At 50.2% G+C, this 18250-nt stretch overlaps 1 protein-coding gene across 1 annotated transcript in view; it reads left to right on the forward strand.

Moving 5' to 3' along the window:
- Fhad1 (forkhead associated phosphopeptide binding domain 1) overlaps positions 1-18250 on the forward strand; it is a 123133-nt gene that overhangs the window by 71595 nt on the left and 33288 nt on the right. Inside the window, exons 15-21 of the mRNA XM_026781790.1 lie at positions 200-270; positions 1478-1618; positions 6631-6738; positions 6979-7086; positions 10672-10779; positions 11764-11868; positions 17907-18080. Coding sequence (XP_026637591.1) covers positions 200-270; positions 1478-1618; positions 6631-6738; positions 6979-7086; positions 10672-10779; positions 11764-11868; positions 17907-18080 — 815 coding nt within the window. The remainder of the gene's footprint in view (positions 1-199; positions 271-1477; positions 1619-6630; positions 6739-6978; positions 7087-10671; positions 10780-11763; positions 11869-17906; positions 18081-18250) is intronic.

The raw sequence follows: 18250 nt of genomic DNA on the forward strand, positions 1-18250 counted from the left end.
AACTCACAGAGATCCACCCGCCTCTTCCTCCTGAATGCTGGAATTAAAGATGTGAGCTGCCACCAAGGGGCAAGACCACATCTGGAAAAGGAGAGGATTACATAAACAGAGGAAGGGGCTGGCAGAGGGAGGGATGGAAGTGGGGGGAGAAAAGGACACAGGAGAAACTGACACCTCTCCTCCCGCCCCTCTTTTTAAGGGCTCTCTCTGTATCTAACATATCTTCTGGAACATTACAAGAAAATCATGAGCCAGACCCAGGAACTTCGGGTGATTCTTTACGTTCTCTTCTCCCCTCCCCAACTGTGAATTTGAATTTGTTTCCGTGCTGTGGGTGAGTCAGCCCCCACCCTCCGGCAGGTGACACGATTTTCCGTCTGCACAGAGGAATTGAGCCCAGTGTCTGAGATGGGCTCACCAAGAATAGACAAACACAGGGCGCCTGCTATATCTGGCCTCCTGGGATAACCACAGTGCTTGATTTCCTCTGTAAAAACTCTGAAAGAGGCCCAGTGAGGTGACTCAGCAGATCAAGGTGCTTGCCACCAAGCCTGACCTCCTAAATTTAACCCCTGGGACCCACATGGTGGAAGGAGAGAACTGACTCAGCCAGGTGTCCTCTCATCTCCACACGATGCCATGACACACACACACACACACACGCACACACGCGCACACACACGCGCGCACACACACACACGCACGCACATGCACGTGCGCGCACACACACGCACATGCACACACACACACACGCACGCACACACATGCACGTGCGCGCACACACACGCACATGCACACACACGCCCACACACACGCGCACACACACACACGCACACACAAGCACACACACACGCACGCACACACACGCACGCACGCACACACATGCACGTGCGCACACACACACGCACGCGCGCGCACACACATGCACATGCACACACACACGCACGCGCACACACACACACACGCGCGCGCGCGCACAGACACACAGTCAGTGAACCAGATCTGATCTATAGCCGGCAGCTCATCAGTTCCATTCCACAGATAATGGACATCCGTGTTCAGAGAGGTTGGTGATAATCTGACTGCCGCACAGCTAATTGGATAAAGAACCAAAAGTAGGAGCTTTCCAACAATACGAGCTGCCGTTAACCGAGCACTTATTACCCACCATGCACTGGGCTAACCACCCCCATCATGTCACAAATGAGATGCAGGCCCGATGACACCTCCTGTTCAGAATGGGGAAGCACAGAGAATTAACTAGAGCAGGGATCTCTGTCCAGGACCAGGGTGTGGCATCTTAGTATTCTTGCTGTTTTCTCGCCAGTCACTTCTCTAGACCGAGGATGGCTCAGCTATGTTTTTAAGGAGCTTTTATGGAGGGCTTTCCTCCCTGGAAGATAAACAATTTGTAAGGAAGAGAAAAAGACCGCAGACTCTCCCCTGTGGGATTCATTTGGCTTTTCTCTCCATGCAGGTCCAGGTGAGCACTTCTCAGGAAACTCAGCAGTCTCTGGAGCAGGAGTACCTGGCCGAGAAGGAGAAGCTGAACAAAGAGAAGCTAGAACAAGAGGAGAAGCTAAAAGCCAAAATCCAGCAGCTGGTGGAAGAGAAGAAGGTAAGGTGACCCATGACAGTTCCTTTGAGGCTGAGAAGCAAGGTGGGACCTTTCCATGGGTCACTGGGGGCTTGGGGTTGAGCAGTGACCTCCCCAGCTTGTGGATTGATGTGATGGTTCTAAATGAGTTGCATGGGGTGAATGATTGGGCCCTAAACCCCAGCAATGGACTGGAAAGATGTCTCAGTGGTTAAGAGCATTGGCGGCTCTTGCCAGGGACTGGGGTTTGCTTCCCAGCACCCACATGATAGCTCATAAGCATCTGTAACTCCAGTTCCAGGGAGACTGATGCCCTCTTCTGGCCTCTGTGGGCCCTGTGCACAGATAGCACACATACATGTGGGCAAAACACCCATACATAATACATAAAAATAAATAAATCTTTAAGGGGGGCTGGAGTGATGGCTCAGCAGTTAAGAGCACTGGCTGCTCTTCCAAATGTCCTGAGTTTAATTCCCAGCAACCACATGGTGGCTCACAACCATCTGTAATGAGACTTGGTTCCCTCTTCTGGCCTGCAGGCATACAAACAAGCAGAACATTGTATACTTAATAAAATAAATAAATCTTTTAAAAGATAAATTAAAAGGCCCATTGTATCAGACTCCGTGGAGAAGGTAGAAAGTGGGTGTCCAAAACCAGTTTCTGTCATTCTCCTGTGTCACACTTGAGGACCTGCTACCCATTCTGTTGCTTTCTTTGCTTTCCTCCTTGGTCAGTGACTCATGACCTCATTGCTTGTCTGTGTTTATTCATTTAGACTCTGAGGACAAAGGCGGGAGCGTCGCCCAGGCTCTGGGGTTGGCAACATTGCAAAGCATAGCCGTAGTTGGTAGCCACAATCAGAGTGGGTGTGGAGGGCTGTGCATTTGTTCCCATCTGCAAGACTCCAAGTCCTCCCTTCTCTCCTCAGGGAGGGACAAGGCCTTCCACAGCATTGTCACCTCTTGTTGGCTCTGGACTCCGACAGTCCTTCTCTGTCACACACCTGCTCTCCGCCCTCTCTCCAACCTCCAGTTCACGTCCAGTTTCTTTGGGATATCTGCCTCCTCCTTCCTCTTTGCCTTTCTCCACATTAGTTATTCAGTGTGTGTGTGTGTGTGCGTGTGCGTGTGCGTGTGCGTGTGTGTGCACGCGTAAGACTGAGGACAGTGGCAGTCAGTCCCCTCTTTCCTCCATGTAGGTCCTGGGGATTGAACTCAGGTCATCGGGTACTGCAGTAGACATTCTTGCCATCTCCCTAGCCCCCTTCCTGCCTCCTGTGAAGTGGAGGGTATAAAATGGGAGAGCCAATAGCCAAAGCTCGTAAAGGTAAGATTAACGATGGCTGCTGGGTTTATCAGCCTTCTCGTCGATAGGGTAGAATGCCTGAGAGTTTTTAAAGAATCTTTTTTTTTTTAAACTAGGGCTGGCCTCAAACTCACAGAGATCCACCTGTCTCTGCCTCCCGAGTGCTGGGATTAAAAGTGTGCACCATCACCACCCGGCTTGATTGTTTAAAAAAAGTCTTAAAGAAAGAAGGATTCTTTTTTTTTTTAAAAAAAAAAGTATTTTGTGCACACAACAGTGGGTTTCATTATGACACTTTTGTGCCTATATAACATTCTACATTAACATTCTACATTAACCCCATTCACCCCCGTTACTCTTGCAGGTCCCCTCAGTTCCCCTCCTCCCCAAAACAGTCCCCTTGGCTTGCTCGTCACACTCTACAAACTACTTCACAGGTGTGAAAGAACACGAAATAGGGTTGAGCACAGTGACACATGCCTTTAATCCCAACACTTTGCAGAAGCAGGCAAATCTTTGGGGACTAAAGGCTAGCCTGGTCTACGTAATAAGTTCCAGGTCAGCCAGGAATACATAGGAGACCCTATCTCAAAAACAAAAACAAAAAAAATAAAAAACCAGTATGCTTAAAGTAAAGGGAGAATCTAGTGCTGGACCCATAGCTCCTCATGAAACCTGTGGACCAAAGCTTGGACCTCCCTCATCAGTTCCACATACAAGATAAAACACGATGCTGATGTCTCTGGGTCTGGCTTCTTTCTCTTAATGTGGTGATTTCCAATGCCACCTATTTCTCTGCAAACTGTTGTTCCATTCTTCCCTATGGCTACTTTATGCAACGCGATACATTTTCTTTCCACGTCCGTTTACCTGTTGAAGGGGTGTCCAGCCTGTTCCGTGTCTTGGCTGTTATAAATGGTCGGGTGATAGACATGGATGTGCAGGTACCACTGATTTTGATTCGTTTAGAACCTGGATCGTGGAGGTGGGGGTTCCTTGGACTTCCCACAGGACAGGGAACCCTGATTGCTTTTCGGGCTGAGGACGGCGGGGGGTGGGGGGAGGGGGACGGAAATGGGAGGCGGTGGTGGGGAAGAGACAGAAATCTTTAATAAATAAATAAACAAACCAAAAAAAAATAGAACCTGGATCGTAGGGTAGTTGTGTTTAGCGTTTTAAGAGGAAGGAAGAGTTTACATGTTTGCTGGACCCCGTGCACTTAGCAGAACATTACAGAGTCAGGAGCATGTGGCAGAGAGGGCTGTGCACTTCCTGGTGGACAGGAAGCAAAGAGAAGAGAAAGGAGCAGGGATCAGTGTAACCCAAGAGAGTTATGACCAACTTTCTGCTCAGTGTAACCCAAGAGAGGATGCCCCGCTGACCAACTTTACTACTACTAAGCCCCACATCCTAAAGTTTCCAGAACCTTCTACGATGACAGCACAGGTGGGAACCAAACATCCAGCAGGAGCCTGTGTTTCAGATTCAAACCACAGAAGCAGAAATCACAGAGGTAGATTTTAGAGAACAACCAGGTGGTCAACCAGCTTGACCCCGGAGATTCACCTGAAAGAAATTCTGTGGGCTTTAGTCCAGGTGCGCGTGTGTGTGGACATATCATGTCATGGCCCATGTTTGAGGTCATAACACAGCTTTCAGGAATCAGTTCTCTTCTTCCACCATGTGACTCTCAAATATTAAACTCAGGCTGTCAGACATGGCAAGCGAGCCTCCTTACCCACTGAGCTATCCCACCAACCCCTCCTTGCTTTTTGAGACAGGGTTTCTCACTAGCCAGGAACTTGCCAAGCTAGACTACCTGGCCAGTGAACCCAGGAATCCGCCTGTCTCCTCCTCCCCAGGACGGGGATTACAAGGCCACATCACCATGCCTGGCCTTTCCTTTCTTTTCTGCGTGTGGTATGCATTCATGAGGTCATGCATGTGGGAGGTACATATGTGTGTGACTGCATTGCATAGCATGTACTCATATGCAGTCAAGTGTGGAGGCCCAAGGGTCCTCCCTGATCACAGTCCATGTTATTGATTGAGTCAGGCTCTCTCTGTGTTGACTGAGTGCCCAGCGCTCACAGATACAGCTAACTGTTGAGCTTGGTCAGGGCTCCCTCTTCTCTGCTTTTAGAGCTCTGTAATTATAGCTAGACTGCACACCCACCCAGCATTTCCCTGGGTGCTGGGGACCTGAACGCTGGTCCTCTCCCTTGCACGTTTCACCTGCTGTGCCGTCCGTCCAGCCCCACACCTGTTTTTAAGCGAACGCTGGGCGTCAACTCAGGTCCTTGTGCCTGCGGCCAAAAGTGCTTTCCTGACAGACTGTGCCATCTCCCCCTCGCTGTCCTGCTTTTAAATGACCCTTCCTCCTGTACTCCATCTCTAAGTTTTAGTTCATCCCTCAGCCTCCCTCCCATGAATCCTGGTTGCTCTGAGGATTTTTAAGTGGCCAAAGAAATGTCAGGCACCGTCATCAATCCAGCACCTATTGATGATGATGATGATGATGATGATGATGATGATGATGGTGTTGGTGGTCGTGGTGATGATGATGATGGTGGTGGTGGTCGTCATGGTGATGATGATGATGGTGGTGGTGGTGGTGGTGGTGATGACGATGATGATGGTGATTGTAGTGGTGGTCGTTGTGGTGATGATGATGATGATGATGGTGGTGGTGGTGGTGATGATGATGGTGGTGGTGGTGGTGATGATGGTGATGGTGGGGGTGGTGGTAACGATGATGATGGTGATGATGGTGATGATGATGATGGGCCCTGAAGAGCACCCTCTTAATTTTTGCACACACTTCTTACTGTTGTAGGCCAATATCAGCAAACTTCCTCCACAGTGCTAGATAATAAATGTCTTCATTGTTGCAGGTTACTGGTTTTCAATCTCTGCTGTGACATCACAGCTCTGCTCTTGTACAAAAGCAGCTGCAGACCACACATCCACAGTGTGCATAGAGAGTCCCAATAAAACTTTATTTACAAAGCAGCTGTAGACCACACATCCACAGTGTGCATAGAGAGTCCCAATAAAAACTTTATATACAAAACAGCAGTGAGTGGGAGGGGGTGGGGTGTGTCTATGAGCCTTGGTCCTAACCTCATCCCATCTTCAGTCCCACGACCTGGAAGACTTCTTCAGCGCTAGCCACCCATCTGTCCAGAGCTGGCAGGAAGTCTTTCTTAGGTTGGTTTAGAACACAATTTAGAGTCGATTAGCCTGATTCTCCAATATCTCTACCTAAGCCTGTATCCCCGCCCCCCGCAGCACAGAGGCAGGAGGCTGTCACTGTGCCAAGAATCTCACCCTGATCATTTCAGCATCCCTTCCTCACATCAGCCCAAGGCAAGAAACATTAGTACTGATCTCATTGTACAGATAGGGAAACTGAAGCTTCTATGCAGAGAGTCTCAGCTGCCAGGGCCCAGAGCTGGGAAGAGTTCATCCAGGTTCTCACCTGGCCTGTGCCACACTGCAGAACCTGTGCTCCAGCCCATAGACTCTGCCCACACTCCAGAACCTGTGCTCCAGCCCATAGACTCTGCCCACACTCCCAGTCCAAACCCTGTGCTCCAGCCCAAAGACTCTGCTGCCCACACTCTCCTTCGGGTGTGATAAGGACTGAAGACAGAACCTGGCAGAGTCCACTTTCCTGCCACGGTTTCCAGGTCTGTCTAACAAGGGTCCTTGACTTGCAGGCCCTGGAAACAGCTATTGCCCAAGAGAAAAACAGAGCGAAGGAGGCTCTAGAGGGGGAGCAGATGAAAGCCAGAGAGGTGGAGAGTCGCTTGACCTACGAGAAGAAGGTAAGCAGTTCCAAGAGGGGGAGCTGAGTCCGCCCACAGTTGAGTATGGGTCTACAGTTGTTAGGGCCCTCTGAGGCTCTCACACAGACCTGCTTCTTTGGAGACCACTGAGCCCTGGTTCCTCTTCCTTGGGCCCGGTGGAGCCTGCTCAGGATGGAAGCACAAACCAGGCAGAGCCCAGGGAGAGTCCACGTCCTGCCATGGCAACAGGTGGACTCCACAACAGCTGTTGGCTTGCAGGCTTTGGAGGAGAGCATCGCGCAGGAGAAACACAGAGCTCAGGAGGCCCTGGAGAAGGCGCAGACTCGAATTCGTGATCTGGAGAGCCACTTGGCCTGTCAAAAGGAGGTACGCCCAGCTCCAGGAGGTCGGCCGGCTGGAGGGACTGTGGGAGACGGAAGAGGGGTGGGGCACAGCGGCGCTGTCCTGTGCTGTTTGTCCTGGCCTGGGCTCTGCAGTTGGGAGAAGCAAAGAGGACTTGGAAGAGAGCCATGGAGATGTAACCTTGCCAACCAGTTGAGGAGAAAAAGAAGTTAATATGATGAGCCAGGCACAGTGGCTCCTGCCCATCACCCTGACACTAGGAGCTGAGAGGGGCGCTGAGAGCCAGGCATGGTGGCTCCTGCCCGTCACCCTGACACTAGGAGACTAACAGGGTCCCTGTGAGTTTGAGGCCAGCTAAGGTTATAGCACAAAGGCTCTGTCTCATGGGTGACAGAGTGCAGGCTGAGACAGGTTGGGGCCCAGTTGCATGCGTCCTATCTGCTCCGAAACATCAAATGGGGAGTGACAGGATCTTGAGAGGATGATTCAACCACATCCTAAACTCATGCATCTTCAGTACCAGCATCCAGAAGTCTTCAGCCCTGGGTGGAGGGATGCCCAAGGCTGGCAGGAACTTTCTTAGGTTGGGGTGAGTCGCGCCCTTTCGGGCCAAAAGGTGACAATCATCAACCCATCTCAGGCCTCAGGCTTCCTCTTCCACACAGCTGTCTAGATGTTTAAAAGTCAGGCACTAGCTCCTACATCCTTCCCAGCCACTACCACCCCACTCCACCCCATCCCCATGCACAGCAGGCTAGGAGTCTGGCCTGGATGGCCTTCCCATGCCCGCTCTGTGCTCCAGAAATCACTGAGCTGAAGTTCAGTGGGTGAAATGGCCTGCAGATGTGCCGTGACTAGAATGTTTTGGTTTGTACTCCCAAAATGCATTTGAAAATCCAGATTTCCCTTCTCTCTTGGAAAGTCAAAAAGCTCCGGCCCTCGTTGCCACTGTGGAGGAAGAGGGCACAGGGGAATGAAATTCATCCCAGCAGCAGCAGCCGGGTCGTCCTTTGAGCCCTACCCCTCTCATAAGCTCTGCTGTTTGCAGATCATCACCTGCCCTCTCCCTACAGTGCAGCAGCCAGAACCAAATGCCATCCTCCGGCCTCAGACACCTGGGGAAGGCTTTCCCTCCCCCCCGTGAAGGATGCTGTGTTTCTGTGGATGTGCCCAAACTCTAACCCACCGGCAACCTCTGTTACATTGCCAGTGTTCACTTAGCTGGTCGCCAGTCTCAGAGCCCTGGTTCTTTCACACGCGTGCTTTCGATGATGCCTCAGGCCTGAAGGTGCAGGCTTTGCAGCCGCAGGAGACACCAATTTGAGTCTATCCACACCTCCCCTCTTGGAAGGGAGCCAGGAAGGCCAGAGATCATGGACAACCAAGCATTTGCCCCAACCGTGTCACGGATCTGTGGTGGCTGCTGTCTTTATCACTACAGCCAGGTCTCCCGGCACTAGGGCATAGCCCCTTCCTGTCCTCGCTCCCTTCCCCCGCCCCCCACCCGGCTTCCTGACAACCCACCCTCCTCAAGTAGATTGTTTGTCTGCCCTCCACCAGAGAGAAAGTAGCCCCCTAATGCAAGTCTACCCAAACAGTCTGATGTAACCCAGGGAGATGTTTACATGTGGTTTCTCACCCAGCTGTTCCCCAGCGCTCTGTAAACAGTGTCACCAAGGTTTGCCTTTGAGTCTCCAGGCAGAGTGAGGGGGTGGGGGTGGGGTCTCCATGGAGTCACTTCGGTCAGATGTCATCCAGGAGTCAACAAAGTGACGGAGCAAGTCAGAAAAATTGAAGCCTCTGGGTCAGGTGTGGTGATACACACCTCTAATCTCCACTCAGACAGCAGAGGTAGGTGGATCTGTGTGAGTTTGAGGCCAGCCTGGTCTACATGCGGAGCTGTAGACCAACCAGTACAGCACAAGACTCTGCCTTAAAAAAAAAAAAATTTAAGCATCATGCAGAGGTCAGCTGGGCTTAGTTACACCAGTCTGTTACTTTGACAAGGCCTGGCCGTAGTTTCTTCCCAGAAAGGATTAGGCCACCACCAGGGGTGTTTTGTTCATTTGTTTCTTAGGATTTTGGTTTTGATTTTTGATTGCTGGTTGTTGTCTGGTTTTGTTTTGACAAAGGATCTGTTAGCGCAGGCTGGTCTCAAACTCACTGTACAGACAAGGATGACCTTTAAACTCCTCATCATCCTTCCTCTACCTCCAGGTGCTGGGATCATGGGAATGAACCACATACAACTGTCTTTGTGTAGCTCCTCACCTTCTCCTGTGGATCAGATGCCTCTGAAGGCTAATCCCCCATCCCCACCCCACCTTGTAGACTCTAGTGAAAATCACACTGCAAGTTCCAAGTTCCCGAAGTCCAGTTACAGAGTGAAAGCTGAGGCGACCTTTCTTGGGATTTCAGATTCTCTGGCGGTGGAATCTGCAGCGAGTCCATTAGCAGAGTGGTCACAACAAGAAACGGACCAGATGAAATCTATGGCTAGGGTCAGCAGGGTACTAACCCAGAGCTCTTCCCTTGTCCTAGCACATACCTGCAAGGCTCATCCTGAACTTTCTAGGAGGTGGTGACAGGCTCATGTTGTGCCCAAGTTGAGAGACCCCCAGAGAGACCACCAGAATCCAGTCAAGTCCAGAATGCAAAAGCAAGGTTTAATTCTTCCCAGCTAGCTGGGAGTTCTCCATTACATGTGAATGCAGTGTAGTAGGGAGAGCTCCCGTTCCTCATTTGGGGTTGACATATATAGGCAAAAACCGCAAGCCAGGTTTACTCAGGGTCAAGGGGGTTGGTTTTACTGAGCGCAGGGTATGGACTCCTTCTACTTCTGTTCATGCCCCCCGCCCTCCCCCCAAGCAGTTATTTCTGCTCCTGTCTAGACCACAAAGCTGGGTGTATACAGGGGACTTAACTACTAGGGACAATTGGTCTGCACTTTTGCAAAGATTCCTGTTTCCAGCTAACTCCTGATGCTGCAAAGAGCTCAAGGCCTGTATCTTAATCAGCTCCTGACCAAGCAAAGCTTTTTAAAATTTTTTATGTCCTTACAGCGATAGGCTCATTCATGCCCATACCTCCATCCTTCTGAGACCAAATCTTCAGAAATCAGCTCCACTAGTTGGAGAGTCCACCATCAATGGGATTCTTCTCCCGCAGAACGTGGGCCCCTCTGCGTGCTGGTCTCCTCCCAGAGTCTCTGAACACGGTCTGTGTGTTTGCTGTGTTCGGGACCCTGGCCTCCCTGTTGACAGACAGTGTGGCCCACACCTCTTCTGGCCCCTGGCTCCCTGTCTGTTAAAAGAGATCCTAAGCCTGGTGGCAGTGGCGCATGCCTTTAATCCCAGCACTTGGGAGGCAGAAGTGGGCAGATCTCTGTGAGTTCAAGGCCAGCCTGGTCTACAGAGCAAGTTCCAAGACAGCTAGGACTGTTTTACACGGAGAAACCGTGTCTCAAACAAACAAACAAAAAAAGGGATCCTCGCAGCAGCTCCATGGTAGCGGTACCATAGGGCTGAGGTCATCCTGAGGGTAACATAGACGCCCATCTTGGCTGCTAGCCTTAACTCGGATGCTGATATTATTGGCCCTACCTTTCAGGTCTTGGAGGACAGTGTGGCCCGTGAGAAAAGAAAAGTGCGGGAAATGCTGGAGGCGGAAAGGAGGAAGACACAAGACCTGGAGAACCAGCTGACCCAGCAGAAGGAGGTAAGAGCAGCCAGGGCCCTCCCTCCCTCCAGGAGGACATGCAGCCAGGTGTGCCTGACAGCCCCGCAGTCCCTTGGTCCTGCTGCTGCACTTCTGCAGGAAGTGGCCCTCACCTGCCACTCATTAGCCAGCCAGGGAGGATCCCTGGAGCTCAGACCCCTCCGGGGACCCTGAGAAATGGGAATTGAAGTTATCTCTTTGTGGGACAAAAGTCACTGTACATAAAGTGCGCACAGCCCTTCTCTGGAGCTCCCAGGAGCTGTGCCTGCTGGAACAGGAAACACGCTCCAAGCAGCGCCTCTCCGCTCCGCCTCCCAAAAGCCAGGGACTTTCCAGGGTGAACCTGGCCTGGTGCCAACACACCTACCAGGTCAGACAGTGGCTCCGCACCCAGTGACGGGCTGAACACTTGTGACTGACACCAGCCTGGAAACCAGGAACAAGGAGCCCCTCCTTCCTTATCCTCCTGGGACTGAGACATGGCTTCCTGCTCCCCAGCCTCCTCACTTCCTCTCACCTCATCCAGGCAGGCACCTGGTTCCTTGAGTTCTTGTCTGAGTCACTGGTTTCAGTAGTGACTCACCTTGGCTTCCCTTGCAGTGAGTTCGCCTCTGTCTTAGTCACGGGTTCAACTGCTGGGGAGAGACGCCATGACCAAGACAGCCCTTATAAAAAAGAAAATAATTGATTGAGGACTTGCTTACGGTTTCAAGGGGTTATAGTCCATTATCATCATGGGGGGGACAACACGGGGTGGGGGAGGCATGGTGGAGCATGGCAGCTCTCACCACAGTCCTGGAGCAGTAGCTGAGAGGTACAGCCTGATCCGAAGGCAGAGAGCAAGAGACTGGGCCTGGAATGCCCCCTCCCAGGGACACACTTCCTCCCACAAGGCCAAACCTGTGAGTCTATGGGGAGGGGCTCTTATTCAAACCACCACCCCTCTCTTCTGCTCGCACCCTCAAATCCCTCTTTGACTTCCAGATCGCAGAGAGCATCACCTTTGAGAGACTCAAAATGCGAGACACCCTAGAGAAGGAAAAGAGGAGAATCCAGGACCTGGAGAACCGCCTGACCAAGCAAAGAGAGGTATGGCTCTCTGAGATGAGAGGTCCATCCATGGCTGTCAGGCCCTGCGGCCAGGCAGCCAGGTTTAAATCCTTCTTCTCCTGTGTGACTTTAGGGAAGTTACTCATTGCCTCTGGGCCCCGGTGCTCCCACACGTGAAATACAGTCAGCTGCATTCAGTGACGGAACACAACATTGACTATAGCACACAAACAGATGCACGCAGCTCATGCTGCATGCATCAGCTCCTGGCTCAGAAGTGTGGGGGTGGGGGCAGGATCCGAACCCAGAACTCCCAAACCGTTCATCTTTACCTACCCCTGTCGCTACACTTCAGCCTTGTGTAGGGTAAGGCAGGGATGACAGAGAGGGGACATCCAGGCATTTCCGTGTCCCTTTCTTGGCAGAGCTTGTCATAGCAGTCATTACCTTCCAAACTAAAATGCATTTCTGTCAAGACCCACAGTTCTGACCCGATGGGTAAAGAGGAGGTGGCTGCACACCCCTCAAAAACTGCAGATACTCGCTCCTCCTGGGTCCCCGATGTGTGACAGACTCATGCACGTGTGCGTGAGTATGCAAGCACACACAACACACACACACACACACACACTTTGGCCATATCTTAGTCAAAGTGGGTGAGCAAAACCCAACCTGGCAATTGTGAGTTAGATTTATATTGAAAGGATCTCCTGGGTCCACTGGCCTAAGAAGGGTGTCTATGCCTCCATTTTGTGTGGTTTTCTTTAAACACAGGCACCCACACATTGTTGTGCATGTGTTTTGAGTGCCCTGGACATAGGGTGGATCTGGAATCAGGGGTTTTTGTTTGTTTGTGTCTTTGTTTTTTTGAGACAGGGTTTCTCTGTATGACCCTGGCTGTCCCAGGACTCCCTCTGTAGACCAGGCTGGCCTCGAACTCCCAGAGATCTGCCTGCCTCTGCCTCCTGAGTGTTGGGATTAAAGGCGTGTGCCACTACTGCCCGGCTGGAATCTGTCTTTTCAACAAGCTACCCAAATGACTCTAGAGCATTTTTGAACGCCACCACCTAAGGAGAAACAAAGTCAGCAAAGCTCTCAGGATGGCACAGCTGCTCGGGGCCCCACTCGGATGGGAGGTCTTAACTGACGGATGGGTGTCCAGAAGAGGCAGAGGCCGGCAAGGCCCAGGAATTCGGGGCTGCCACACTCCCATGTTGGGGCCTGGAGCTCAGACCACAGGAGCTGTCTCTACTCTGTTTCCCAAATACTGCACCCTGGAATGCTGCAGGATGAGTCAATAAGTGGGGGGGGGGGATAAGTCAGTCAGGGGTGGGTAAAGAAGAGAAGATAAGCTAGTAATGGGACTCATGTAAATATATACATAATGTACACATATATGCATTTATATATGTGTACACATATACATACATAGACTTACCACACACACGCACACACACACATATGTGTATCAGGACTGGAAAGATTGCTCAACAGTTAAGAGCACTGACTCCTCTTACAGAGAACCCAGGTTTGATTTCTGTCACCCACGTGGCAGTTCAAACCACCCATAACTCCACTTCCAGGGGATCCAATGTCCTCTTCTGGTCTTCACGGTAGTGTGTAGACATAATGACAGACAAAATACCCATACACATAAAATAAAAGTAAATTCTTTTGAAAAGTATGTCACGAATCAATAAATAAACTACAATATATTCCAGCAGTTCCAGGGCAAGGAAAAACTGGTCGTGCAGTCACTACACGAAAACAGAGGAAGCACAGCAGGGCTATCAGTGCAAACCTGTAATCCCAGCTACTCAGGAGGCGAGGGAGTTCAAGACCAGTCTGGGCTGTAAAGCGAGCTTGGGACTAGCTGGGAAACTTGCTAAGACCCTGTCTCAAAATCAAAAGGAAAGAGAGAGAGAAAGATAGAGTTCAAAGATACAGTGCTTGCCTAGCAAGACCCTGGGTTCAAGCCCACAGCCAAATGGCAGGCCAGCACATGGAGGACGAAGCCCTTCCAGATGCCAACCCCAAAGATCTCCTCTACCAGCGGCTGTCAGAGTTGGCCAGTGACAGCAAACACATCAGGAGAAGCAGTGACACCCCTCCCCCCAATACAAAGGGACCTACCACGCACCAGGACAGAGCACACAACTGCAAAGCAAACATTGTGTGACTCTGGCCTGGATCCTGCAGACCAACCCCCACCCATCCACCCCAAACCCAAAACAAAAAGCAAAAATGGACAAGTTAAAAGCTTCCACCCGGCAGAGGGAACCATGTGCAGATGCAGCCCCCAGATTGGGCAGGAAATACTTGCCAGACGCAGGTCTGGTTAATCTCTAAACCATCTGAGGAATTCAGCAGTTCAACAGCAACACACACAGGTACCCAACAGACTGGCTTATGTGGTGTTAATGGTGCCAGGGAATGGAGCCCAGGGCCTCACACACACTGGCCAGGTGTGCATCTTCCGCTGAGCTACATCCAACTTTGTTTTATTATTTCTGAAATGCGGTCTCACTTATTTGCCCAAGTTGACCTCAAACTCACTATGTAATCCAGGCAGGCTTCAGTTCCATCATCCTCCTGCCTCTCAGCCTTTCAAGTAGCTGGAATTACAGGCTGGCACCATCGCACCTGGCCTGAATAGACATTTTTCTTTCTTTTTTTTTAAAAAAAAATGTTATTTTATTTTTTATGTATTCATGAGTGTTTTACCTGTATGTGTTTGATACCAACAGAAGCCAGAAGAGGGCATTTCTGGGGGTATAGATGGTTGTAAGCCACCATATGGGCACTGGGAATCCAACCCAGGCCCTCTGAGAAAGAAGCCAGGGCTCTTAGCCACTGAACTATCTCTCCAGCCCCCTGAATAGACATTGTTTTCAAAAGGAAGATTTAAAAACCAGCAGATGCATGGAAGGTGAAAACTCCGAAGCTATCAGAATAGCCAGTTTCAGAAAAATTACTGAGGGCATTGAGCTCAGCTGGTAGAGTGTTCGCCTAGCATGACTGAGGCCCTGGGTTCCATCCCCAGTAGTTCGTAAACCTGACTCGATGGCACACACCTGTAATTCCAGCACTTGGGAGGTAGAGGTGGGAGAGTCAGGACTTGAAGGTCATCCTGAGGGAATTCAAAACCAGCCTCAGCTACATCAGGGCTCCATCTCAAAAAACAAACAAACAAACAACTACTCAGACCTAGGGTGGCTGTTTGCACACAATTTTATTTGTATTCACAATAGAGCAATCAAAAAGTTAATGCCAAACTGGCCACGGTGGCAATAGCACACACATTTAATCTTAGCGAAGCAGAGACAGGTGGATCTCTGAGTTTGAGGCCAGCTTGGTCTACAGAGCGAACTCCAGGACAGCCAAGACTCTACATCGACACCATGTTTAAAAAAAAAAAAAAGGAAAAAGAAAAGAAAAAAGAAAAAGAAAAAAAAGTGATGTCATCTACACAGGCAAACATATAAAAGAGAGAAAATGCAGAAGAAAAATAGCCCCATCTCAGTGGGTGTGGGGCGAAGATGGTCGACAACAAGTCTTCTCTAGACTTATAAGCGTGGAGCAAAGATGGCCAACAGGGGTCTCTACAGAATCTATGGATATGGACCAAGGATGGCTGTCAGCTCTTCACCACACACAGGCCAGCTTCATGTGCCGTACAGAAGCAAGTGTGCTGTGTTCTCAGGGACACCTGGAGGAATTCATTGAGGATCAGGTGACAAGTATCTATGTCCTCTTAGGCAAGGTCAGTTGTCCCCATGAAGTGTCCGTCATGATGTGACGTCCAACCTCACACAAAGCCTGGGACACAGAGACCAGGCAGTGACTCCCCTGGGGACAGTAGTGCTGCTATTTTTCTTTTCCAGAAAAGTATCTGTTATCTCTTCTGATTACAAATGAGCCCCATTCCTCTAGAATATTTGACAAACACAGAAAATGGCTCAGAAGAACCTCAACATTGACCCTGCTTCTGCGGAGCTGAGCTATCGCCACTGACATCAGGATGTGATGCTCTCTCAGATGCCTGTACGCTATTACTATAGACACGGATGATGCCGACTCATTGCCAAGATAGTCTCTACACAGAGACGGGGCTTTCGTGTCCCGACCACATTGCCCCAAATAATCACACAGAAACTTTCATTAATTACAAACTGTTTGGCCTATTGCTCAGGCTTATTATTAACTAGCTCTTACTTTTAAATTAACCCATCTCTATTAATCTATATTTTACCACGATGCTCATGGCTCGTTACCTCACTTTCTATATGTCCTGCTTGTTTGTCAGTTGGCTGGCATCTCTGGCCCCGCCCTTCTCCTCTTTCTATTTACAGTTTGGCTTTCCTGCCTCGCCTGATTCTCCCTTGCTATAGGCTACAGCAGCTTCTTCATGAACCAATGAGAGGAATCCATACTCACATTGTACAGAGTATTATCCCCCACAAGATGCCTACTGCTTCAGGAATTATTTTGATACATTACATAATTTCTCAAACATCTCCATGTCACTGAATCATCTCCCACTGCCTGCCACTGAAGAATGTCCTGGGTCTGCCCTGTGTGATGTGGCCCCTGGACCCCTCCCTCCATTAGGCTTGGGGTTGCTTCCCACTTCGCATGGGTATAGAAAATGTTTGGTGCCTCGTGACTGTAATCCCAGCACCCAGGAGGCCAAGACAGAGAAGGAGTATAAAGTCAGCCTGGGCTGTTGAGACTCTGTCATTAAAAAACAAGGATGATCATAACAATGAATAAATAAACAAATAAGCAAAGGATGCTGGGCTGAACAACTGCGTGTCAGCTCTCCCTCCTTAGGATAAGGTGCTTTGAGTGTAGCTGCTGGGTCCCTGCTACCACGTGACCTTCCTGAAAGGATGACCTGGTCCACACTACCAAAGCAGCTGTGAGAGCACCCAGATTACATCCCATGGGGCTGTGAACACAGCTCAGCTGGTAAAGTGCTCGCAAATAGAGCATGAAGACCTGAGTTCTAGCCCCAGAAACCACTTTTTAAAAGCCAGGCATGGAAGTTGGAGAGATGGCCCAGCAGTTAAGAGCATGAATTGTTCTTGTAAAGAACCTGAGTTTGATTACCAGCACCCACATCGGGCTGCTCACAACCGCCTGTTAACTCTAGCCCTGGGGGATTCAATGCCTCTGGCCTTGGACACCTCCCTTCCAGTGAGCACACACACTTAAAAATCCTGAGCTCTGAGAGTCAAAACCAAAAAGATTCCTGATGTTTGCTGGCCAGTTAGTCTAACTTAATCGGTGAGCACCAGGCCAGTGAGAAACCCTGTCTCATTTCTGAGCATGACACCTGAGGTTGTCCTGGGGCCTCCACGCTCACCACACACACACACACACACACACACACACACACACACACACACACACACCTGCACACACACACATGTGTACATACACATACAAGAAATGCAAATTGGTTTGCTTTTTCACCCCACACACACACACACACACACACACACACACACACACACACACACACACACACAAGCGCTTGGCAGGAACCCATACTCCAGTCCTTGGAAGAAGGTCCCCAAGGGGATAGTAGGATTATTATAAAAATGAATGACGGTTTCGAGGGGAGACATAAGTTATGCCAAGGACTTGGAACTGGGATCCTTTCTGACCAGGGACCTGGAGTGCAGGGGGAGCAGAGTGTCCCCAGGGCAGGTCATGTGATGAAGGGCAAAGGCACTTAGCACGTTTATACTGGAAATTAGATTTAAAGAGAGACATGACAGCCCTCCTCAAATGTTTAAAGGGCTGTCTCATAAAAGAGAAATAACACCGAGTCAAGGGCTCCCGGTGACAGAATTGGGCTCAGAGACCAGAAATCAAGGAGACAGATCTCTGCTGATGATAAAAAGAGAGCTCTGCAATAATTGGAACCTTCCAGAAAATCCTCGGGCTTTGGACTTGAGAAGCATCAACAGACTGGGGTCTGTGTCCTCTCTCACGGCTCGGGGAATAAGGAGAGAAAGGTAAATATTGACTCCCAGGCGTCGTTAATTTGGTGTTTGCTGTTTGTCTAGGAAATAGAATTGAAGGGACAAAAAGAGGACATCTTAAATAATAAATTAAACGACGCCCTGGCCATGGTGGAGGAGGCCGAGCGGATGAAGACAGCCGAGAGCCGCAAAGCCGAGACCCTTGCCCTCAAGTTAGACGAAACAGTAGCCGAGCTGGAAAAGACCAAGACAAAAATGGTGGGTTGATCTGAAAACTGCAAGCTTCCCCAGGGGAAGACTGCAATGTGTGCTGGATTGTATCAGCCTGGGGCACAAACCAGAGTCATTCGGGAAAGGGGAACTTCGGTTGAGAAGATGCCCCCTCCAGACTAACCTGTGGGGAAGCCAAGCTTGGGGTGTCTTTTCTT

The sequence above is a fragment of the Microtus ochrogaster genome, chromosome 10, assembly GCF_000317375.1.
Source record: "Microtus ochrogaster isolate Prairie Vole_2 chromosome 10, MicOch1.0, whole genome shotgun sequence".
Lineage (NCBI taxonomy): Eukaryota > Metazoa > Chordata > Mammalia > Rodentia > Cricetidae > Microtus > Microtus ochrogaster.